The sequence below is a fragment of the Ascaphus truei genome, chromosome 2, assembly GCF_040206685.1.
Source record: "Ascaphus truei isolate aAscTru1 chromosome 2, aAscTru1.hap1, whole genome shotgun sequence".
NCBI classification, from domain to species: Eukaryota; Metazoa; Chordata; class Amphibia; order Anura; family Ascaphidae; genus Ascaphus; species Ascaphus truei.
Genome location: NC_134484.1, coordinates 422215960 through 422242447, shown reverse-complemented (window position 1 = coordinate 422242447; position 26488 = coordinate 422215960). Strand labels below are relative to the sequence as shown.

The 26488-nt window shown below is 42.1% G+C and overlaps 1 protein-coding gene across 1 annotated transcript; it reads right to left on the bottom strand.

The window, feature by feature from the left end:
- Positions 1-8899: 8899 nt before the first annotated feature.
- LOC142488857 (uncharacterized) lies at positions 8900-15660 on the bottom strand. The gene is made up of 4 exons (XM_075589195.1): positions 15583-15660; positions 12434-12605; positions 10311-10388; positions 8900-9945 (listed from the first exon to the last, which is right to left on the bottom strand). Exons 1-4 carry the CDS (start codon positions 15658-15660, stop codon positions 8900-8902), a joined length of 1374 nt encoding a protein of 457 aa, XP_075445310.1.
- Between the last annotated feature and the right edge of the window lie 10828 nt (positions 15661-26488).

The following is a 26488-nucleotide window of genomic DNA, read 5'->3' as shown; positions in this document are numbered from 1 at the left end:
TTGGTAAAGAAATTAACCAATTCTTTGAAGTCAACACAGGCTCTGTGGAATCCCAGTTAACTCTATGGGAGGCTCACAAGGCGACCCTCAGAGGCACGTTGATAAGTGTCGCGGCGAGACGCAAGCGGGAAAGGGACGTTAAAATTATCACCCTTCAGTCTAAACTAAGCTCCCTATCTGAGAGACATAAAAAACACCCAGATCCGCAGGTCCTCAAAGATTTGAAAGATACTAAGATTGAATTAAATATGCTTTTGACGTCCAGGGCAGACAATTCGTTATGTTGGTCCAAGAGGAAATTTTACGAAAAGGCTAACAGACCAGATACAATGCTGGCATGTACACGGGTAAAACACAATGTTTTAACCCCTCAGGTGCTCAGAAGAATAGTAGCGGGTGCTGTTGTATTATATTCCAAATGCAGTCATTAAATAGTAGTTACCCACTCCACATAGCTATACATTATTTATTATTCAAACATTGTCTTTCCCAGCAGCTGGCTCCAAATGAGCTCTAGTGGCACTGAGGTAGAAAGACTCACTGTTTAGATGAAGTGGGCAGTGTATAGACTGAATCGTCCGTGTAGCCTATAGATCCGTTAGATCCCTGGTAAATGATGCAGCCATTCTCTCCTGGGCAGGCTGCAAATCAGCATATGGAGCTGTGGCTCTGCGATGTAATAAGGTTCTTCCTGCCGCCAACCCTCCTGTAACTGCTCCGTCGCAGTGGTTGGCCGCGTGACCGGCGGCTATGACTTCACTCCGGATCGACAGGATATAGCGTGGGACCGTAATGCAAGGCTCAGGAACAGCAGCAACCCGGCGTGCTTGCAGTAGACAGCAATGTAGATACAGATACAATGCTGGCCCGTCTGCTACGTAACAGACAGACCAACTACAATATCCAAGCGATTAGATTGAAATCAGGCTCCACCTCGGCCAATTCTAAAATCATAGTTAATGAATTTGGTAAATTCTATGAATCTTTATACAACGGTGAAAAAGTGGCACATACCACAAAAACGAGTAAGTCACTAGCCCCAATCCCCGGAGAGATGCTCCGGGCATCTATATCACTAATCCATAAATCAGGCAAAGATCCGCTGGAATGCAAAAGCTATAGACCAATCTCCCTCATTAATACTGACATTAAAATCTACGCCAAACTGCTGGCCAGTAGACTAAGGGCCTCATGCAGTAAGCGTTGATAAGGGAATTATCGCCATTTTATAGGCAAAATTGGGTTTGAGATTCAGTAAGCGCCGATAAGTGCTTGATATCGCCAGGTTTCGGAGCCGATTATTTTGTTATGGCCATTCGCCTGCCGATAAGCCTGTTTTCGCCACTGATCGCCACTTTTTTAAATCGGCTGGATTCAACAAAAAAAAACAGCTTATCGGGCCTGATCGGCACTACGAAATTGAGATGTTATGGCCAATTTCTCCCGCCAACTAAAGTTGGCAGTTTGGAGGGGAGAACGATCGCTAAGGCTGCCGCAACGGCACTTAGAAAAAAAAAACTTCTGTACATCAATGGAGTCAATGGAGCGGGGACGTATAACAGTATAGTACTGTTTATGTTTCATTGCTCACAATACAAACGTCATTTGCATTACAGTGTGGGGGCATTCCCTGCATTGTGTCACAGCTGACGTGTATTATTTGCATAACATTATACTTTTACATGTTTGCAGCATTTGCGGGTCACATTACTCATCATGTGATGATGTGCCAAGGGAAAATACTATACTCAACTCTTAAAGGAGAACCCCACATCATATCACACATTTTACTGAACTGAGCAACAATTATTTACATGATGTTACACATGACACACATGTCACACATACACCGTATATTCATGTTCCTTTACATTACACAATGCTTGTAATGTGACACGCATCTTTAAACGTTCATGTACATCTGTCTTCTCATGTTTACATATAGTTTTGGGTCCTCCCTATTTTCATGACGTCACTTATTGGACGCTCAATCACATTGCATGTTTACAATGTAACCGTAGCATTACAAGCACTTCAACCTAACTTATACACACATGTACAGTAATTCAGCATTGGGACACCTTGTAAACTCATTCTATAGCAACTATCCTCATTACACAAATGCATGCATATGCACACGACTATTCATTGTTGTCAACATGTCACAATAACATGCCTAATTACACATGTTACACAAAACTTTTCCCACGTCAATCTCAGCCTTTTTGCCTAATTACATGACTGACTGTTGCGTTCACAAGTGTTACATGCATTGCACATGCAACTATTTATTTGCAAGCAATGTTTCTACAAAGGTTCACGTCACATCATTGCCAAATATCATCATTCCCTGCAGAATACACACAACAAATACTTATAACAAGAACTGCACACAGCTTGCCACAGAAGTACTTTATTATGTTAATGTAACACCTTGCATTTTACTATGTCACCTGACATCATCACATACCTATTTAAAGGACGCCCATTACCTGATCATTCACAGCTACTCATTTCAAAATGTTGAGATTGTTTAGGAGACGGAGGAACATTCTTTTCTATGACATGCTTGATGATGAAGACAATCATATAGGGCAAGGGAGGGACACACCGAGGGACAGTGACAGTGACAGGGACAGTCACGCGGATACGACAGAGACAGGGAGAGGGACAGGAGATCAGAGGAGAAGACAGAGGAGACAAGTTGTGCCTCGTCCGCGTCTGTACAGGGAGAGAACCATGTTAGATGGGATGAGTGAGGAGGAGATTGTAAGTCGCTATCGTTTGAGTTCAGCAGCAATCTTAGCTCTTTATCAGGAGATAAGGGGAGATTTAGATTTTTTCACAGCCAGAGGTCGTGCAGTCCCTGGGCTTGTTAAAATGCTGTGCTCATTACATTATCTTGCTTCCGCGTCATACCAGACAACTGTGGGCATAGTGGGCGGGGTCTCGCAATCTACATTCTCGCGGGCCTTGACCCAGTTTCTCTATGCACTCAATAGACGCGCTAGGAATTATATTCATTTTCCTACAGAGGCGACAGAGTGGCTGGAAGTCAGGACTGGCTTTTATAATATAGCAGGGATACCATGTGTGCTGGGTGCAATCGATTGCACACATGTTGCTTTGATTGCACCTAGTCAGAGTGAGCATGTGTACCGCAATCGTAAGCACTACCATTCACTCAATGTACAGGTGGTATGTGATGCGACGATGAGGATAATGCATGTGGTACCCAAATTCCCTGGTTCCAGTCACGATTCCTCTATCCTGAGGAACTCTTCAGTCTTCCATGCGTTCGAAGAGGGACATTTTGAACATGGTTGGCTGCTGGGTGAGTACACATTTACATGTTCTAACACAAAACACATTTTTATTTAGGAATGTTGGCATTGTACAATTTGATCACTAATGTCAGCTTATGTGTGCTCCATTCATTATAGGTGACTCAGGATACGGAATTAGGCCGTGGCTCTTGACTCCGGTGCTAAACCCTCAAACTGAAGCAGAGGAGAGGTACAATGCAGCACATATATCTACAAGATCTGTTATAGAGAGGACATTTGGCCTACTCAAGACCAGATTTAGGTGTCTGGACAGAACTGGTGGGGCTCTTCTATACAAGCCTCAAAAAGTGTCTGATATTATCCTTGCCTGTTGCATTTTGCATAATGTTGCACTCAGGCACAATGTACAGTCAGACCTAGCTGAGCCTGTGGTAGACGAGCATCCCACCCATGTAGCTGCTGAAAATGAACAAACAGCCAGTGGTGGCCAGACACGCCAGAATCTCATCAATTCATTTTTTTCTTGTAAGTACAAACATATATGTTCCAAGTTCTACTTTTATACTTACATTATGTTATCTTAACAATAATGTTTTTTTATATACCCTTCTGGTAGGACACAGATGAATATGGGTTGCACACCTTTCTTCTCTCTGCTGTGTGCACAAAGGGATGTGGCACCGGTATGTTATTGTTGCACAGGTTATATAATCCCTCTTCAATTTTACTTTAGTTGTGTGTATGTGAATAAAACTGGGGTAACAAAGCACTAATATTTTAGCATTGTGTTGTTCCTTATGCTAACACAATACACATATTATGCCCATACTCATTCATGCTTCTAGTATGCTTACATACAATGTTATTGGTGCAGTGTAACATGTACATCCATATGATGTGTACACCAGCCTGATTTACATTTTGAATGTCATGAAATATACATGGTGTTGCACATTTAACACCAAATACACACTTTGCTGTGTTGTTTACGGTACTGAAGATGGCATGTCAATGTTTGCAATTTATATATTGTTCCTTTGCATTATAGGTATATCTCCAGTATGACTGATCATGGTATGTATATTTGCTGACATCTCTCATAAGATGTGCCTACATCAATCTTCCTATAATTATTTGAAGTCAAAACCCAACATATTGGTTTAAACACAAATGCCTGCAATCACAACAATGCGTACTACATCTTATATTTAGCAATGTTGGTGTTTTGTAATGCTAGGAATTAATAGTCAACATTAATTTAAATTTGTGACATGTGTATGTATAAGTCACACGTGTGTGGATGTGTCCTACATGTACCAAGTGTTAAACTGTTAACAGAGAAGACAAATTTGTCACTAATGTTACTGGCATTTAGCATTTATAATTTACCAATATGACAATGTTGGTAATATTTTTGCAATATAAATCACGTCACTTCATCATTATCATGATGATAATTATCAAGTATTGTCACAATTGTAACGTCAATCACGTGCACATTAGCATAGACACACTTTGTAAGACAACTGTTTGTGTCTGTATCAATTTGTGTAGGATCCATACCGACAAATGATAACACCAGCTTTATTATGGTAGCTTATATCATCATATTGACTATACTATGTATTTTTAGAACGTTTAATAAACACAGTAAACTATAGTTAGTTAGGTTAATGAAATATACACAGAAACGTACTTCATTACATGATGTTGATGTCATAATCAGAACATCATGCATTGTAGGGGACCACAACATCTGGCCAATAACATTATTTGCTACAGTCCCAAACCATTTTATCAACATACCCATGTAACAAGAGATTTTTAACAAGAAATGGCTAGTTGGTTGTAAGTGTCCTTTACATTGGGAGAAGGAGTGGCTCAGTGAGTAAAGACACACACTGGCACTGAGATTTTGAAGCAGGGGAGTCTGGTTCAATTCCCGGTGTCAGCTCCTTGTGACCTTGGGCAAGTCACTTTATCTCCCTGTGCCTCAGGCGGCAAAAAATAAATTGTAAGTTCCACGGGCCAGGGACCTCAGCCTGAAAAATGTGTCTGTAAAGCGCTGTGTACAACTAGCAGCGCTATACATGAACATGCTCATATTATAATTATTATTATTATTATTATTATTATTGTTACATAGTTTCGACAGTCATACGTTCCATTACACAATATAATTTACAAATGTGTTAGCAGAGTGGAATGGTTGTTATATATAAAACACACCATGCCATAAAATGATAGTAGTCATTAAAGAACACTCAATAAAAATTCATGAGGCACTATTTTGCAACATCATTATGTTAATTAAGTGCTTATGCAATATAGGCATAAGGGTATCACATTTTTAATTGTTTGTTAATAAGCGCTGCAAGCAATATAAAATTAGTTCCATATGTAGTATAGTAGTCGGTGGCTCCTCCTCACAATCATCTCATATAAAGGTAGACTCTTCTGAAATCATACATTGATCCGATTGTATCTTCCCCGACATCTCTGAAATACAGCAAACACATGATGGTCAAATATGGCACCTTACTATATATGTATCCGTGACAACGCATTACACAGCTCTATATGATTGTGTACATACACACGTCACTCACTTATATGTTAGAAGTACAAGTGTACATCAGTATGTAATGTTTCTTTAAATTTGTAGCAGGCATAACTATGTATATGATGTGAACGTTGCCTGTATACTGAAAAATGTGCGCGCACATCTTAGTGTGCGCACGCACTTCACGCTTGGCTGCACTAACTGTTAGCGCATGCGCAAAACAAAGCGTACGTTGTGCGTTCAATACATCTTGAAAATACCATTAAACATAAAATCTTTATTTCAAATACAATGAATACGAAACTACATTCGTTCTAAACGAGTACATCTGTATTCTTTTTAAACAGACGTGTTTGGACAGAAAGGACGGCCGATAACACAATGCGCAAATGCAATACGTGTGACGTCATGTTAAACCAGCGTGAAACGCACGCTAACACTCCTCCCACTCAATTAACATTCAGCTAACGCCCAGTTGACGCCTACAAACACTGAGCCGCACACATGACACACTGCAGTTACCGTTACTATAACAAAACATGACAGCCAATAGGCTTTGAGGCGCGCACGTCGCTTGGGGGCGGGACTTACATCCGTAATCCTTTTTAAGGACTCCTTGGGCCATGACAAGGGTCCCACGTCATACGTGGTGGACCCGCTTTTAAATGTTGCATGATAACAAAACAGGTATGTGTTAGAGTTATGTTAAAATGTTGCTAATATGGTTAAAGGGATAGGAAAGTACGTATATTTATTCCGTCAGCAATGTGTACTACTCTTTCAGGTTATACTATATTGTATTCGGCAACAATTTCTTTGTGATCGCTACATGTTATGCAGTCTGCAATGTTACGCTGTATCCACGCATTGAAAGGGAAAATGGTGGTTAAAAAAAAAAAAAAAAAAAAACATTTAAACGCACAGTCAACGCATAACGGTTGTTATATTTACCATTCTTCTAGAATTAACTCTTCGTCTGGCTGCAACTGGTCGCTCCAGAAATGCAAGGCATTTTCATCCACGCTTGACCCACCCGCTGAATCCAGTATGACACACATCTCCTCCATGAAGCGCTCATAGGAATCGCCACTGCTTTCTTCAAACAATTGGTCGGGAGGTAGGTTCATTTCTTCTGGTTCCCATTCCAATGCATTTTCAGCTGAAAGGCTTGGTACATAATCATAGTACTTTTGTTGTTGTACAATGTGGGTTTCAGGAATGGAGGGTGCAGATATTGCAGCAGGTATCGATTCACACGGAACAGTAGTAGCGGATCCATTGCTATTGGCATTAGGAATAAATATGCCTTTCACAACAATATATGTGCCCTCTTTCAGGGTAAAATGCTTTTCCTTTGCAATCTTCCAGAAGCCATAGGTGTGTTCTAGCTTATCCTGCACACGTTCAAAAAAGTCATTAGTTGATAAAGTGAATCTTATTGAGGAATTAAAATTCCGCGCATGCCTACGGTCTTGGTAATAAGGATATTTAGCTCGAATCAAATCATAGATTTGGCGTGTGCTTGCTTTGTGTCCGCGTTTAAAATTGCTTCTGAAACCATGTACTTATACCCTAAGAGGGGATTCATATTGTTAACGAATTCATCAGCCATGTCAGAGTAGCACAAAAGATGTGTGCAGTTCTGTCTTCTTTGCTCATCAAAATGATTCTGCTCAATGGCTAACAAATTCCTGTGTTTCGTTTTCAAGGTCAACAAAAGTAACTACTTTTACTCCTTATTTCAAACGCCAATTGGATGTGTCCTTTTAATTGGTTTAAGTTTTGTGGTTAGTGATAGGCGAATGTGGGAAAAACATGTATCATTTTTTTATCTCGTTTGTGAAAACATTCCTACACTTATTTCAGTAACATTGAGTTTTCTATAAAAATAACAAAGAGCACTGTGTGAAAATAGTGCTTAGACAGCCATATCAGTAAATACACACACCTGCAAAATGAAATGTTTTTTTCCCACATACATTTCTGTGTGTATTTGAAATTCTGGTTAACTACCTGTCTGCATGAGTTTAAATACGTGTGTATCTATATATATATAAATATATCTCTCTCATAAAAATATATATATATATATATAAAGTGTATATTGTACTATATGTATAGTGTGTGTGTGTGTGTGTGTGTATATATGTATATGTGTATATATATATATATATATATATATATATATATATATACATATATATATATATATATATATATATATATAATGTATCTTTTTTTTTTTTTTTTATATTGCAGGAGTACACACAACATATTGATGGCAGTAAGTAGGCCTTGTATGAAACCTATTTAAATGGTGATAAACATGAGTGAATTAAGTAATAAACATTTGTTTGCACCCAATAATGTTAGAGGCTCACACTTAGTATAGTTGTCAAACATTAAGCCTGTATTATTAAAATAGTGTGTTTTCACAAGGAAGCATGAAGTGTATGTTTTTTGTAAATACATCTATACCAGTTTAGATAGTACTATATATATACACACACACACACACACACACAGTGTGTGTCTGTGTGTGTGTGTGTGCATATATCAATACATACTACATATATATTAGTATCAATTCAGAGATGTTCTTGAAACAAGAACACATAAATGATTAAAGGACAACATTACAATGGCCACCAAAGGTAAGTAATATTTAACACAAAATCCTGCTGTACACGTACAAGAAAGATGTTTGCAGTTAAATAGGTGCTTTTATAATTGCATGAAAATAATATGCACATGCAATGATTACATCAATTAACACACCCAAATGCAATGTTTTGCTGCAAAGTCAATGGCAGCTTCTCTAAACTTAGCAACTGGCTCCTGGTGGACTATTACTGAACAGACGATTAAAACATAAATATTTATAACACTATTCATTAATTAGGAGTGTTAACATTTCCAAAACTTCACGTGTACAAGAACATACTTGAAAGTTTGGAAACAACACAGTCTTCAGCATACATACAATAGTAATTAGATAATCTGAAGTCAACAAAACAAGGCCAAAGACATATTTTCTGAATTATAACATTTATTTTTTTTGTTCCTTTTGCAAGCGAGTAACAGGCCTGCTTGTTGTCTCTTGAATTTTCCTTTTTCTTTTGCCACCAACTTTAGGCACAACAGAGCCACTTTGAGTGGCCTCTGGCACTTCACGGGCAGGGCTTGTGGCCAGTGACTGTTCACCTACGGGGCTTGTGGCCAGTGACTCACCTACAGGGCTTGTGGCCAGTGACTCACCTACAGGGCTTTTGGGCAGTGATTCACCTACAGGGCTTTTGGGCAGCGATTCACCTACAGGGCTTTTGGGCAGCGATTCACCTACAGGGCTTTTGGGCAGCGATTCACCTACAGGGCTTTTGGGCAGTGACTCACCTACAGGGCTTTTGGGTAGTGACTGTTCACGGACAGGGCTTGTGCCCACTGACACATGTGAGCAAGTTGGTAGACACTGCACAAGTGATGGTTGGTCTGTTTCATGTGTGTCTTGTTTTGTTTTTGTCGCCTCCTTTGTAGGTGTCTGCTGCTGAATTTGTACAGATGGCAGCGGTAGGATGTCATCAGGAACCTGCACAGCAATGTCTGCTACTTGACCGGTAACATTTGGGCCTGGTGAATGAATATCAGATGAATGTGGTGAAAACTGACCTGCATGAACAGATCCTGGCTGGGAGGTGTTGAATTGTGGTACATTAGTCATTCTCCAGTAATTAGCTTGTGTTTGCTGAACAACTAATGCTTCGAATGAGGTGTTGATTTTTTGCAACTGTTTAGGCACTTCAATGAAGACTCTGTGGAGATGTGCCAATTGTGAAACTGTTTCTTCCTGCAGTGCAATCATCCTTTCCAGCACTGTCATCAGGTCAGAATGGCGACGATTTTCTGCTTCCACAATTTTTCCCTCAGAAGCTACAATTGCATCATATGTGGTATTTGCTGGACGTTTTGGCGGTAAAACAGTTTCAATTGGAACCTCTTCATGGTCACTTGCTTGTATTTGTGTGTCTATGGCGGCGGCGGCGGCATCATCATCATCATCATCATCATCATCATCATCAAAATCCTCTTCATCATGTTCTACAAATAAATGTACACATTATTAAATGGCATGTTAATCTCTGCTGTGTTACTATGTAATTGTACTGTGTCATAAGTAACAACTAACATGTTTCCATACGTTTTATAACCTCACATTAAAAACTACCTTGACTTAAGAATAATGTTTGGACTCAGTATGAAATATGAGTGAATGAAAACTTGCTGTAAACTCACAACTCCTACATGATAGTTAACATCACTAACACAATACAAGTTGCCTTACACTTCATTTTCACTGACACTAAGTAATCCTATTTAAAGAAGATGTGCAAAACAAATAATGAACATGACAACATAACATATAGAAGAGCACATATTATATGGCCACCAACTGATACACTCACCTTCTAGGTGTGTTGAGCTGGCTGACCCAGGTGAAGACACTTGTTCAGTCTCAGGTGACACATGTCCTTCAGGGGCAACTATATATAACAATAACATAAGTTTTACATTTACATGTGTAAATATTGAACAAACAGTTATTGTATGTTCTGTATTTATGAGTACCTAACAGCATCATTTCCTTAACCCAAAATGTGTGTGTGAAAGTGAACATAAATAGTTGTAATAACAATGTACATGCCTGTGTACTTAGAACTTTTGAGTTCCCTAACATAAAACATACTATGTTCCTGCAGTAATGCGTGAGGATAAATAGATAAAATTTGTACATAAAAATCATATGTTGTGTAGTGATATCAGTATCATAATGTACATAACTATCATGAGATGACCATTCACAATGGTTATCATGAAGGTGGTCATATTGCAAAAAGTGTTGTTTTTGGTAGAGGATATGTGTGGTACATTAATATAAGATGTGGCACACCTGAATGTGGCTGTGACTCAACAAGACAACACATGCAGTGTGTGATAATGTGTCGTTGATAGTAGTAGTTCAACTATAGATATGAGTGAACTAATGTGTGAGGTACGCTTTGATAAGTAATGAGTTGTTGGGGCATTTAGTAGCTAAAGTGAAGCTTTCAAATGAGTGTAGGGAGGGGATTGGTAACCGTGGTCACAGCACTCCACACAACCAACACTTGAAAAAGTGAAAAACTTTATTTAAATGCTACAGTGAGCATACAAGCACCACTCTGACGCGTTTCGTCTATAGAAAGTCTTTCTATAGACGAAACGCGTCAGAGTGGTGCTTGTATGCTCACTGTAGCATTTAAATAAAGTTTTTCACTTTTTCAAGTGTTGGTTGTGTGGAGTGCTGTGACCACGGTTACCAATCCCCTCCCTACTTACGTCACTTCCGGATAGGAGCACGCCGACACCACGAGGAAGCAAGATGGCCACCGGAGCATTCTGAGCAGCTTGCAGACCGGGTATCGTGAGTAACGAACTATACATTTAAAGCCATATTTCTATCAGGCAGCTTTGAGGCTAAACGGCACCGGTTTTTGATTTACCTCGGGGTCTTTTCTTTGAAGAGGCTCCGCTGTATCTCTAAGGATTGACCAGCCCACTGCCTGTATCATCATTGCTTTTCCTCCATCAATACTACAGAAGTTATTATTTTAGTGGTGTCAGCTCCAAAATATATTGGAAGATTGCAGATTCTGTACCTTTCTGTGGTTTGGAGACTCGGTACTCCAAGGGTTAATACCCATATGTTCCTTTTTCAAATGAGTGTGATTAACTTCAGTTGTGCTAGTCAGGTTGTAAGAACGGTATTCCCTTCCCCAAAAAGCCTAATCAGCCACACCTTTCAATTACTTGAAACAGGTGAAAATGGTGTGAACTAAGTTGACCCTAAAATGAGGCTGTAATTAGTGTGTGTGCTGAACCCCACCCCCTCTGTTGAAGTGTATGCTGTGATGAGATATTAATTGCAGCTGCTTTAACACAATGGTAGATGAGCTAAATAGTCGTGTGCAGTTTTTAAGTTATGAAAACAATGACATAAAATATGATACGTGTGCCTCATTATGCTGTCTGTATATGAGTTAAAGCAAAAATGGACCTTTTCATAAACAACTATAGATGTGTTAGTGCAAGTGATGTTTGTAGGCCGTTGCATGCAATATATTTGATGCATGCTTAAAATAGGCAGTAATGTCATGTTTGTCGGAGTAAAATAAATAAAATACACAATAATATTCTACATATTTCTGTTCTGTACCTGTAGCTAGTAATAATTTCTCATTAACATGTGTTACACATGTGTACTACCCTGTTGTTCCCCATCTTCGCCCACCATCAATTGCTTCCACTGCAGCAATGCATTTTGGGAATTCACATGTAAATGAGCACGCAATGGCACGTGCTATATTAGTTACTGCTTTTAGTAGGACTGCAACATATATGTCTATTTTGAGATATATATATATACAGAATCAGACATATACATATATAGATGCAGGTATGCTTATATTGTGAAGACAGTATAAAAAGCAGTGTAACTATGCAAAATAACTGTAAGCAACGACACGCCTAGTACAGTAATATTTCTCACCTGGTGGAAATTGTGAGGGGTAAATTCCTATATCACGGTCACCAGGTAAGCCTTCCACGACGACGGGAAGTAATTTTGCCCGAAGCAGCTCCTCCAATGGACTTAATATGAGACGTTGTGGTGTCGGCCCACCTCCAGTGCCAGTAGCATGCACGCGTTGGTGTTGTATTTTCTTTTTCAATTTGGACCTAATATCATCAAATCTCTTGTGACAATTCCGCTTGTCCCTCACATGATTCCCACACGCATTGACACCAATGACTATTGTGTCCCACATTTCTTTTCTGCTTGCTGAACTTGTCCGCCCTTGAAAAACATATAAAATATATGAGGTAAATGATTAATAATAGAAGCACCAGTTTCCTACACTGCTAGCTGTTCCAAGAGATAGCAAACATGCTGTTTTATGTGTAATATGTGAAGCACATGAGCATTCACTACTAAACCTATACATGTAAGCAAGGTTGCATTCATATTGTATACAGTTATGGCAAATTGACCGCCTGTGTTTAGTTGTCCTTGTAAGGCATGATAAAAAGCTGTGTTTCCAGACTAATTAACATAGAAAGATATTCTGAACCCATATTTGCATATGAACAAAACTCAGATGACCTAGGATCACATGTATTTGAATAATAAATGTAAAGGTACACTTACCTAGTAAATGTCCATATATACTGTCATAGTGCTCCAGAATGCCAGTGACAAGAGCTGTATTTTCCTGGTCATTGAAGCGAGGATTACGTGGCTTCTCCACACGTTTCTTCCGAGCAGGTTTAGGGTCAGAGCTTGGCTGGTGCTGACTGGACTCTCCTTCTTCCAATGGAAGAGCCTCCAAAAGCTGCCCACCAGCAAGCACGCCACCACCATCCACCCCATCAGCAACTGCGCCACCAGCAGCACTCACAGCACCAGCACTCCCACTCCTAGCACCAGCACTCCCACTCCTAGCACCAGCACTCCCACTCCTAGCACCAGCACTCCCACTCCTAGCACCAGCACTCCCACTCCCAGCAACAGCACTCCCACTCCCAGCAACAACACTCCCACTCCCAGCAACAGCACTCCCACTCCCAGCAACAGCACTCCCACTCCCAGCAACAGCACTCCCACTCCCAGCAACAACACTCCCACTCCCAGCAACAGCACTCCCACTCCCAGCAACACCACTCGGTGCACCAGCAACATCACTCCCCTGAACAGTACGTTCACTCCGACGCGTACTCGCACGAGTAGCACTCCCACTCCCACCAGCATCACTCTTCCCACGCTTTGCGGGCATACTTCCAGCACTCACAAAAAACAGACAACTAATGTACAGCCAATCACACGAAACACTTCCACATATAAAACAAGACAAAGATGTAAACAAAACAACAATGGACAAAGCTCACCCAATACACAACAAGTCTCTCCGTCAATATGCAAATGTTCAATCAGCCAGCTCTGTGCGTCTCTCTCTCTCTCTCACTCCCAACAACACAGAGAATGATTAGCAGTACACGTTGCCTTTAAATATGGCGCGCAATCCAATACATGCTTGTTTCGCCTGATTCAGCAAGATTTGTGATTGGGCAACCTATCAGCACCCCGCCACGCACGCCGATACACCTGTGTGTGATCGGATAATCATCGTGAGAGTGGGCGGATTTGTTTTCGGGTTCATTTTGAATGTATTCGGCACTTACTGCATACGGAGAGGAAAAATCGCCATTAACATGACTAATCGGTAAACTTGCCGATTTCACTTAATCGACGCTTACTGCATGAGGCCCTAAGTCAGATCCTGCCCAGACTGATACATCCAGATCAAGTCGGATTTATTAAAGGTAGACAAGCAGCGAATAATACCCGACGAATCATTGATCTGATGGAATTGGCTAACAGTGGAAAATCACAAATTATGATGTTAAGTCTGGATGCCGAAAAAGCGTTCGACAGGATCGACTGGCCGTATTTAAAAGAGACGCTCGGGGCGTTTGGATTTGGGGAAAGGGTGAGTGAAGCGATTATGGCACTTTACTCAGGCCCTACTGCTAGGGTCATACACCAGGGCTTTTCATCTGCCCAATTAAAAGTGGCACGAGACAGGGGTGCCCGTTATCCCCCCTCCTGTTTGCCCTTTGTATGGAACCCTTAGCGGCTCAGATCCGTGGCTGTCCTGATATAGTTCCTCTGTGACCAACTCTCTGTCAATATGGAACACGTAAAAGCACAATCACTCCCTCACCACCAAAAACTCCCTAATGTCCCCCCTTTGGGGGAACTCCGACTTTGCTCCCGGTCTGCAGTGCTATAGTACCTCTAGTTGGAAAACGGCCGGCTATACGCGCCTTAGAGACTTGGAGGGCGGTGGCAACAAAATTAAATCATTTGAGCAAATCAGATCTGAAAAGCATATCCCCCATTCTGAATTTTTTAAGTACCTCCAGGTCCGAGCATTTTATAATAAACTAGCCCTTTATTCAGCGATGGACAATTTTCAAAAGCTCTGTCTGGCAGAATCAGACACTTCAGGATTCACATCGCAGTTATACGGAGAAGTGGTGGGTTCTGCTGACCACGGGCAGGGACACCCGAGATACAGATCTCAGTGGGAATCTGACCTTGGAGAATCCCTAGAAGATGAGGACTGGAGCGATATCTATCTAGCGGCTGCCAAAAGCTCAATCTGCACCACACTAAAAGAGAATGCATATAAAGTCCTAATGAGATGGTACCACACCCCACTAAAATTATCTAGGTATGTGCCAGGACCCTCCCCGCTGTGCCCTCGACAGTGCGGAGAGTCGGCAGACCTGTTACATATGCTGTGGTCTTGCCCTCGGATCGCACCTCTATGGGAAGAAATTCGTGATTGGACTCAGAGGTTCTTGGGCCTCCCGATTCCCCTAGACCCATGGCTGTTCTTGCTGAACAGACCGCTAGGGGGCTCTCAAGAGCAAACAACAAATTAATCGGGCACTTTGCTCTAGCAACCCAATGTGAGATTGCAGCAGTATGGAAACTTAATGTGATTCCTTCCATCCCCAAGATTCGGAACAAGATTTGGTTTATCTGCCAGATGGAAAAGTTAACGAGTCTAGTTAACGACACTGGCATCAACTATCTAAAGATCTGGTTACCCTGGTTGGCCCAAACAGACATACCCGGGGTGGAACGGGCCACAATTTGGCATTGATAGCACCAGATGCATTTTCCTTTGGCAGGTCCAGCCTATATTCCATCTTATTACTCAAATCATCAGGGAATCGGCAAACAGGTCATAAAAGTTCCTCGACAACAGGTGTACATACACGGGTTCAAATAAGTAGGTCTTAGTGAGCCTAACTGAAGAAGCGCCCTCCGAGAGCCGCTTTCACCTCAACGAGAAGACATGCCTCCCTCAACCCTATACCCTCCCTCCCTTATGTCTCTCCCCACACTCCCCCATCATCCAGCGGTGAGTTATATGTCTCCGGATACTACGGTAGATACCAAGACACCGAAAGATGGATGCTGTCTAAGTTAGTCTCGTCTTGTGTTGTCCTGTCGTCATCCAACATACAATTTGAAAGACTATGTCATATGCACCTCCCTTGAGTGGGTTTATGCCACGTTATGATTTGTACCTGTACATTACTGCAATAAAAATTACAAGTTATAAAAAAAAAAATATGTCCGGTCACATGGGCCGTGACGTGGGAGAATTGAAACATGGCAGGGATACCGGTATCCCATACCGGGACCTGTAACTTGGGAAGCATGTGGTCCCAGAGGCTGAAATTAATGCAGTTCAGCTCTGGAGACCCCCTGCTTCAATACTGTGTTATTAAAATGTAAATTACAACTGTGGGAGCGCCTGTAAGAGCTGTGCAGGGAGATGCAGCTCTCTTTGTGCAACTTTGCCAGACTGCTGGAGCAACATTTCACTTGTTATGTAAACACCAATTAGTGCGATTTGGCATTTTTTTTACGGAATGATAAAAAACTTGCGATTTTTCTTACTGAATACCATTTTTACACAAGTTTCATAGCGTGCAGTAGGGACATGCAAACCCGATCGGTAATGCCATTAACTTATCAAAATTTAGTGAATAGGCCCTTGTAAGAGACGTGTTCAGAGGTATGCAATGGAGACTGTTTTAAGGTGAAATTAAAATAAGGCTTTATTGCGCCTGTTGCTTTAAACACAGCAAACATGTAAATCAGCAAACAAAATCCGCTCCACTCTGGAGTATATATACACTTTTGATCCAGCTCTCTAACTGCATGGTTAGCCCAGCGATTCACCAGCCCAAATCATAGAGACATTCATATACTTAGATAGACATAGATAATAGTCTTAAAAGAAAAGTCTTATCTGTTAGCTGGGTTGCTGTAGGGGAAGGCTTCTTTGTTCTCCTGTTGTCCACACCCATCTGTGATAAGGCAATGTCAGGATCCAGGTATAGAAGTATTATCCCCTGTGTCTTGTTGTCAGCTTGCAGTCTCTTTTGGCAGGCTCAAGACGTCTGTCTCCTTGTTCAGTCCAGTTGTGGACTAAGGAGTCTCACTTCCTGTCTCAGAGGCAGGCTTTTCTAACCCCTGTTATCAGCCAGGTGGTGTTAGTTAATTGCCTACCAGCAGTTAACCACCACACTGCTGGATTAGAGGCACATTTGTGAACAGAGATAAGTCCCCTGTTACATACCTCCCCTGTTTGTGGGAAGCTCCGGCTTGCCACAGCCAAAGCCCATCCTTCCACTCTCATTCGAGATCTTTCTGTGACTTGAATGAGAGTGGATGGAGGAAGATAACCCTCAGTCCCGCTGGGATTGGAGCCCTTTCTCCAGTTTATTCGTGTCTCTTCCCGAAGGTGCTTGAGATCAGCACTCCTCAGTCGCTCGAGGAGGACTTTTTCCAAGAATAGTCTTTTTACTGCATGCGCGGTCATGAGATTTCCCTTGCGTCTGGTGCTCCTCTTATTGTAGGCAGACTGTATGGCAACAGTTGCAGAGTGTTGAAGAATAGCCCTTTGGGATCCACTGAGGAAGTGACGTCAGTCACGAAACGCGTAGGATCAAAGGTCACAGTGCCTTGGAGTAACACTGGTTATGAGAAGTGTCAGTCAAGTGAAGCAGGATGCAGCATCATCAAAGCTGCAGTGCTGGCAAGCAGGAGAGTGTAGAGTTCCCTTACTCGGCGTCCATCTTGGAGAGTGTTTTGAAGCAAGAGGGAAAGATACTACACATCAGGGAGCCCGTGAGGACCCCCGCTGCTGCAGGCATCTGCCCCACTTGGTCACACATGCTTGTCATTCCAGTCAGGCTGTAAGTAGGGTTTTGGGTTTTAACCCATTGATGACCCGCTGCAGCAGGCTCCGTTTGTTTTATTAAATAGTTATTTTTCTTTCAGCTTGATTGTTTTATGTTTGTCTTCTGTTAAGTGTTTCATGTTGTTTGTCCCATTTTAACATTACGAATTACACTATTATTTTTCTTTGTTTCTGTCCCTATGTCACGGACCCCCGGATTGGAGCTCTTCCAGTGATTGGAGCATTTGGATTATCTTCCCTTCCATCTGTTTGGACTCTATTAGGGATTTTGGACTCTTTTTGGGCGCTGGTTTGTATATGTTCTTTATATTTCCTATCAAGTTTAACCAAGGTTTTTATTCGATTTTAAATACTTCTGATTGTGTTTTTTTCCTTTATAATTTCATGTGTCCCGGAGTTAAAGTGGAACCACGCGCCGGGGAATCCTTTTTTCTTACGACTGTTAATTATAGAGGTTGGTGAATCACCTCTAAGAAACTCTGCCAGCAGGACTCCATCTTTTATGTGGGACTGAACTATACCTTTTATCTTAAATACGGTTGGCGCAACTATTCTTTTTTCTTTTATTTGTTCCTTTATCCAGACAAAACATACAAAAACAACAAAATAACAAACCCCTATCCCTATGTAAGGGCTAACGTACATACCCAGACCATATCTGCAGGACTGGAGGGATATTCCCATTACCAGTCTATCACCCCAAAATCTCAGGAGGAACCTTAAGCAGGTGGCCCTCCATGTCAGTTTCTGGCAGGTTCCTGGGTCCTCTGTGTTCAGGAAATATAGGCCTCTGAGTGTCTGGGTGTTTTGATCTCAGCACACCTTGGGGCTCAAGACAGTGTCTGTGTGCATGCTTCTCTGCTTTCCTGTGTCAGCCCAATTGTGAACTCAGGAATCTCTCTCCTGTTGCCAACAGGAGGCTTTTCTTTACCCTTGTCCATAGAATTGTCCATAAGCTACCACAGTCCTCTTGATGATTTGCAGGTAGGCACAAGGCAATTGGTACTGACTGGTCCCTTGATGGTCCTCCTAATATCAAATATACAAAGAGAAACACACCATTGCACAGTAACAAACACTAGGTTGCAATTCTATGAAACAAATAGCAATGCCTACTTACAAGAGAATTTCTTGTTGTGTTGAATTGAGATAATCTGTTCTTTAGCCTGTGTCTTCTCCTCGACCTTACGAATCCCACGTGTAGTCGCCACTCAATCAGTCTCTCCAATGGTTAAGGCTAAGATAAACATCAACAAGGCGCGCCGAAATTAGAACTGTGATCAGTGAGAGTGCTCGTGGTGCATTGCGGCTTACACAGCACCCAATTTACAAGCTGCGGACGGCACATTGAGAATTGTTTTATCTTAGTTTTAACCATGTGAGTGAATTTTTGGCTATTTTGTTATTTTATTAAATACATTTTTTAGCAATCTGCACCATTCTGTCCACTGTCATTCTCTCTTTGGGGACACACGGTGGATACATGGAACATCCCAATTGGAGAGACTGATTGAGTGGCGACTACACGTGGGATTCGTGAGGTCAAGGAGAAGACACAGACTAAAGAACAGATTCTCTCAATTGAACACAACAAGAAATTCTCTTGTAAGTAGGCATTGCTATTTGTATAATAGAATTGCAACCTAGTGCTTGTTACTGCGCAATGGTGTATTTCTCTTTGTATATTTGATATTAGGAGGACCATCAAGGGGCCAGTCAGTACTCCCTAAAATCCTCCCTAAGTCTCCTGGTCAGAAAGCGTATCGCACAGCAGATGCTAATGCCAATTATTGACTATGGAGACATAGTATATGGCTCGGCACCTCAAACCCACCTTAGTAAACTTGACACCCTCTACAATTCAATTTGTCGTTTTGTTCTCCAATGCAACTACAACACACATCACTGCGAAATGCTCAAAGAACTAGATTGGTCATCACTAGAGTCTAGGCGCAAAGTTCACCTTTCCTGTCTTGCCTTTAAATTCTTCATGAGCAAGCTACCCAGCTATCTGAACAAGCTCCTCACCCCTACCACTTGCAGCACTCATCACCTGAGATCAGACTCCAAAAGACTGTTCATGGTCCCAAGGCTCAACAAAGTATCCGGCCGTTCCTCCTCCTACCGTGCACCCCAAAACTGGAACAACCTACCAGAGATTCTCACATCCACCACCAGTTTAAGTTCTTTCAAATCTAAGGCTGTCTCACATTTTAACCTGGTCTGTAACTGTTTCATACGCCCATAATATATATTTTCTTTAACTGTGCACTCAAAGTCTTGTATATAATGTATACCCTGTTCTTTTATGTAACTGTATTTGTAACCATGTATTATTTGTCTTACTCTGTGCCCAGGACATACTTGAAAACGAGAGGTAACTCTCAATGTATTACTTCCTGGTAAAATATTTTATAAATAAATAAGTACCAATTGCCTTGTGCCTATCTGAAAATCATCAAAAGGACTGTGGTAGCTTATGGACAATTCTATGGACAAGGGTAAAGTGCAGTTATAGCGCCGGGAATCCCACTGTTTTGTATTTTTATATGTGGATTGCAAATTTGTGGGATAATTTGCTTGGAGAGATTCCCACGGCAGCTTTTACCAATCATTCACAAATTTTTGGATTGTCAGTCATTTACACTTTTTTACGTTCATTCACCATTCACGTATAATTACAGGTTGAAGCACTGAGCGATAGGGTTTTTTAGTTAGGTTTTTGCACTAGGAGACTTTTCTTACAGACTTAATTGGCCAGGTGGAGTCTGGTTAATTGCCTGCTGCACTTAACCAGATACCTGCTGGATTTTAGAAATAGTTTCTTCAACAGGGATAAGTCCCTGTTACAGTAACCATGTACAGGCATACCCCAGTTTAAGGACACTCACTTTAAGTACACTCGCGAGTAAGGACATATCGCCCAATAGGCAAACGGGAGCTCACGCATGCACCTGTTAGCACGTCCTGAACAGCAATACCAGCTCCCTACCTGTACCGAAGCTGTGTGTAAGTGGGGAGACTATAGAGCCTGTTACAAATGCGTTATTTACATCAGTTATGCATGTATATGACGATTGTAGTACAGTACATGCATCGATTACTGGAAAAAGTGTAGTGCTTCACTTTAAGTACATTTTCGCTTTACATACATGCTCCGGTCCCATTGCGTACGTTAATGTGGGGTATGCCTGTATTTGTACAACTCTGTGCCCTGGACATTCGTGAAAACGAAAGGTAACTCTCAATGTATTACTTCCTGGTAAAACATTTTTATAAATAAAATAAATAAATAGAGTATGTGATTTGTCTTCATGCCAACTATCATTTTAGCTTGTAGCTGTAAAAAAGGGTGGCAAACATACTTGGCAAATAAAGTATCTGGGATTTTAATAGGAAATAATTTTATTTAAGCTCTCTTTTGTTTGTGTCATTGTTAATAGAAAAGAAATCAAAACAGACTTCACATAATCTTATTTATTTAGAATTTAAATATCTACCAAGGCTACGTGTGATATTAATACAGCCAAAAGAGTCCTGTTCTGACTTGACTAATTTAAGCAACTGAAATTGTGAACCTTAACCAAGGCCAATAATATTCTTAGGGGCATATGTATCAAGGTAAAAGTGGTGTAATTCTGTGTCAAAAATATAACTCATGTATAATGTTACTGTAGCACAGAAAAAATCCTGTGAAATTTTGACGCAAAATGTCTAGCCCCTATATATCAAAGAAAAAAATCGAATTTAAATCAATAGGATTTTGTCTTTCATATGTTAAGTGCAGTTTGCTGCAGAATTGCACCACTTTTGCCTTGGTATATAGCACCCTTTGTGTTTCCGTGCTGAGCTATTTGTTTATCATCAGTAAGCTCTTTGCTCCAGTTTTTGCCCCACATATGTCAGCTTGTGATATAGGGACTAACATAGGAAAGATAAAAATTACAATATGCGAGATCATAATGAGATGTATGACATTGTGCCCCTCTGTAACTCACTTATTCTCCATTCAAACTGCATAATAAAATATAGCCGATATCAGGTTGCATTAACATTCTTGGTTAGACATCTGCACCAATTGAAAAACACTGAAGCAACAAGCTTCTTACATACAATATGAGGCAATTTGGAGCCTATAACCAAGGCCGCCGACAGCTATTTGGTGCCCAGGACTATCGTTGACCTGGGGAGGTCAGTTTTTGTTGTGCGTACACAGGTGGTGGGGGGGTTATGGGCAGGTTGTGGAGCAGGGAGGGAAAGCTCACCCGTGTACCGCACCATCATGGACCCAGCAGAGGAAGAGGCCTGGATGGCCAATCACAGAAATTGCACCAGACTTTGAGTTGGAAGGGCCCAACGTACGGAATCAGCCGGCTGATCCCGCCTCTGCAATGTGCATTTAAGTACACTTTCTGGAGGTTGTAGATTTATACATGATTAAAAACTCTATTTTTTTTTCAATTGAACTAGCATTTTGACATGTACAGTAGTTAAAAAAAAGGAGTGACACACATGTAGCCTGGAGCTCCCGTGGCTCCTGGAGACCCCCCTCCCCTTGAGCAGCTCGGTCGCGGGTACCGACAGACCCGACGGCTGCTTCCAAGGGTGGGGGCTGGAGCAGGGAGCAGCGCGGCTTTCCCCGCCTGCGGCCGGTTGCCAGGGACGCGATCGGGCCGTTGCTAAGACCGCGGTCGCGTCTCTAAGGTCCCGGCGGCCGGTGAAGCAGGGCGCCGCCATTGCGATGCGGGTTGCGCATGCGCAGGGACGCGATAGCGCGAAAGGCCCCCAGATAGCTCGCGCGAGAGCAGGGTTAGACCAGGGAAGGTTGAGGCAGCCCAGGACAGCTTGCGCAGGCGCAGGAGAGGTAGGGAAAAGCCCGCGAAGCCCTAGCCTACCAGGGAATGCTCTGAGCTGGGACTACATATCCCATGAGCCTCTGTACACCCCACGTGACACCAGGGAGCCAATAGGGCTTAGGGAGCCCCTGCAGAAGAGATACATTTGGCGGGCTTACAGCACGTTGACAGGCAGTCAGAGACCGGAGCAGCCCAGGGAAGGAGGTAGGGTACAGGAGTCAGGGACTCCCTGTACTAGGCCAGCACCCCCAGGGCCCGCGATAGCTCAGCTCCCCAGTAAGGTGAGTGTTGCCAGGGGCAGCCCTTAGGTTAGGGACCCTGCCACTTACAGGAGCTGGGAAAGGAAGGTTACAGAGAGTTGGAGTCAGGGAGCTGTGAGGGAAGGAAGGGTGTGGGGAGCGAGTGCAGCTCCTGCCCCAGGTAGGCCCCAACTCCCCACTAGCTTAGTGGGTAAGTGCTTAGGGAGGCCCAAGATAGGGACGCTGCCCTTAGTATAGAGTGCTGCCTTGTCAGAGTCACGGCTGTTAGTGCTGTGAGGTCTGACAGGCAGGCACCTTGTTGCGCAGCACGTTGGCTGCAGCATCCAGTGAGCTACAGCTTGCTAGTTAAGTGTTATTAAGCATAGTCAGGCTGGGAAGAGTTAGGGGAGTGGGGCAGGTTATTAACCCCTGTAGGCCCCTAGGAGTTCCCCAAAGCCACTACAGGTTGCTGTACTATAGGGACGGCCTATAGTGTAGCACGTGCCACTTAGACTAGATAGGGACACAGCGGCTGCTGCTGTTCCTGTTGAAGCGGTTCGGACCCACGTTGGGGTCCGCAGAGACTATTCCGGAGTGGGACCGCCCTGACGGTCCACGTGCAAGGAGTTCAGTTGGAGGATCAGAAGGAGGCATCGCCCGACTGATCCTTGGCGAAGTATTGCTGACCCGAGCACCGGAGTGCTCGGCAGGTATTATACAATCATACGTGCACCACCGGGCCCTTAGCTTAAATAGTGACTGTGCAGTCACCCATTGACTCTCTGCAAGAGTGCAGGACATTGGGTGGGGTTTCTTTGGACACTGGGTGGGATCACCTAGTGTTGGGGAAGCGTCCTGCGAGATGTCACGGTTAGTGTCTCCTCGTGAGAGGGACACAGGTTATGATTGATGTGATGATATTCTCCATGCATGTTAGTAAAGGTATTAGTTAATATAATCACTGTGTATGTGTTTATTGATTGTCCTGCGAGGAACCACTCCCCCTTTGGTGGGAGCCCTCGCAGGTGGAGGCGCTGCATCATTGTAAGTATTATCAATAGTGTAATTGCCCCAGGTTCCCCGTGGCGGAAGCTCAGCCCTCCTGTGAGCCAACAGGTAATGCACCACACCTATGGTAACATCGTATGTTCTCTTGCACCCCACACTATATCTGCGATTGGGGGGGGGGGAATACCCGTTACACACACAACCTTTGGGGTGCTAGATACAAATGCTGCGGCCATTATTTTAACAAATCACGTGGTGTATACCTCGGAATACTGATGTCATGGTGCGGGATTGCTTCCAACTGTAGACGCCTTAAGACGCGACTGCAGGCGAGAGCATAAAATGGCATTTTAGTGTTCTGGCTTTTAAACGCCTGAAATTGACACAGTAGCACAGTACTGTACACATTGCAATTAACTCATTTCATTGCATTTAGTTGCACACAAGCCATGAAATTCAAACAAAGCAACCGCGATAAACACGTGTGCCTGGGGCGATTGGCCGCGTTAATGCCGCGTGGAGTACAGCAGCGCACACGAACGCGGCGCCTTGATTTCCTAAAATAATGGCCGCTGCATCTGTATAAAGTTGTGTTTTGAAAAGGAAATGAAAGACTGCATAGCACAAAAAAATCATGACAATACCTGAAATCATTAGCGACATAGGTTGACATGTTATTTCTTAATGTTCTTTCATTCAAGGCACGTCTCTTTAGTAGTTGTATGCCATGCAGTGCGTTATTTTAAACTATTTGTACATAAATATGTTGCAAGTATTAATGAAAACCAGTTAAAAAAAGTACATAATTAAAGGAGATATATTAATTGTATTAATCTTACCATTATTCTCTTATCTTACCATTAACCAAATGCACAGTTTATCAATGAGATAAAATGTTCACTGATAAAGTGTCATCAGAGCGTATTCACACATATGGATGCATAATTTTTTTTTTGTGTCGACTTAGATTTCTGGTGTACGGCAAAAACACGTGACGGGCAATTTCGACGCATGTATTGCGCACAAAAGTGGTGCATGCTTGCAGCTTAATATTACATATAATTTACGTATGTACACCACAGACAATATTCAATCTCCCCCTCAAACTCTGTAATTTTGTCATTTATGAAAAGGATGTTGATGCGCACACAGCACAGCACATAAACGTTGATTTTATACATTGGAGCACGAAAACGCACTAACTTGCAATTCTTGTGTGGACTGTATCTCTCACTGCAAAATTACAAATAGTGATACTTTATACATAGACCCTTGGAGTTATGTGAGGCACAAGTAGGTCTTTGATTACCTCCGATTGCACGTACCTGATCAGAAACAAATAGTATCCTCTTCTTTAACCGGAAATCATTTCTGTTTAAAGCTGCAGATCAGCAATATCCTGCATGTGTGTTTTTTTTTAATAAATCAGTTCTTTAGTAAGAAAAAATACTTTTAGCATTTTCTGTTTTTAAAAAAAACAACTTTGAAAGACCAGTTGTCTTGTATTCTATTTTAACAGCCATTTGCTAAGGCACTGCCCCTTCATGTCCTGTCACAAGCCCTGGCACACCCCTTTGTGAGCCCTGCCCTCCCTCTTGCACATGTCAGTGGAGGAGTGCTCATGAAAATTCATGAGTTTCAACTGAATGACAGAAACAGAGGAAATACATTCCCCATATTTAAAGATGTCGCCAAGCTTTGCCGATCAATACACGGAGAACGTGTATTTAGGTAAGTAGAGATTGCCCACATGAAACTATTGAAGTAAAAAAAAAGGGAGCTTGAACTGCAGCTTTAAGCTGTCTTTTGTTTACATGGTTGAATATTAGAATGAAACAAAAACTGACTTTAAATATTCTTATTTATTTAGAATTTAAGTATCTATCAAGTTACTATGTAATATAACTGCAACAAAAGAAGTCCTGTCCAGACTTGACTCATTTAAGCAATGGAAAATTGTGAAGCATAACCAAGGGGACCAATGATATTAACGTCTTTATCAGTAAATGGGAGATATGCATCTCAAAGTGGCTAAAACCACTATTAATATACATCCAAACATCCTAAATATAAAAACATTGAGTTGCATTATTTCCCACTGAACCATATAGAATCAAGGATAATCGCATGTTGAATAATATGAATTGCATATTAAAAACATTTTTTTTTTCGGAGACTTCCAGTGACGTCACCTAGAATGGCTGCTTGAGAGCGTAGTTCCTGAGTCCCTCCGCTTGTAGATTAATAGATCAAGCGCAAACCAATGAAGAAAAACACCAAACTATCAGGACAACACTCCCAAACAACCAGGATGTCTGGAAAAGGAAGAAAAAGACAAAGTCAGAGTGTCTCTGCGTTTTTTATCCCGAATCTCCGCTCCAAGGAGCAAAATGCGGACTCACAAGATGGCATTGCAGCATGCGCGCCAGGGGAACCCTACCGCGAGCAACAGATTAGCAGGAGAATCTACAACCCACGAACTCACCAAGGAATATATGGTGGAATACATGGAACAATTATTTCTCAAAATGAGACCGGTTTCCAGGAGGATCTGGCCTCTGCAATAAATGTTCTAAAGATGGATCTAAATACATTATCTAAGAGAACGAAGGCCTTAGAGGGCAGGGTGGAGGAAATGGGGGTCTCTCACTCTTCT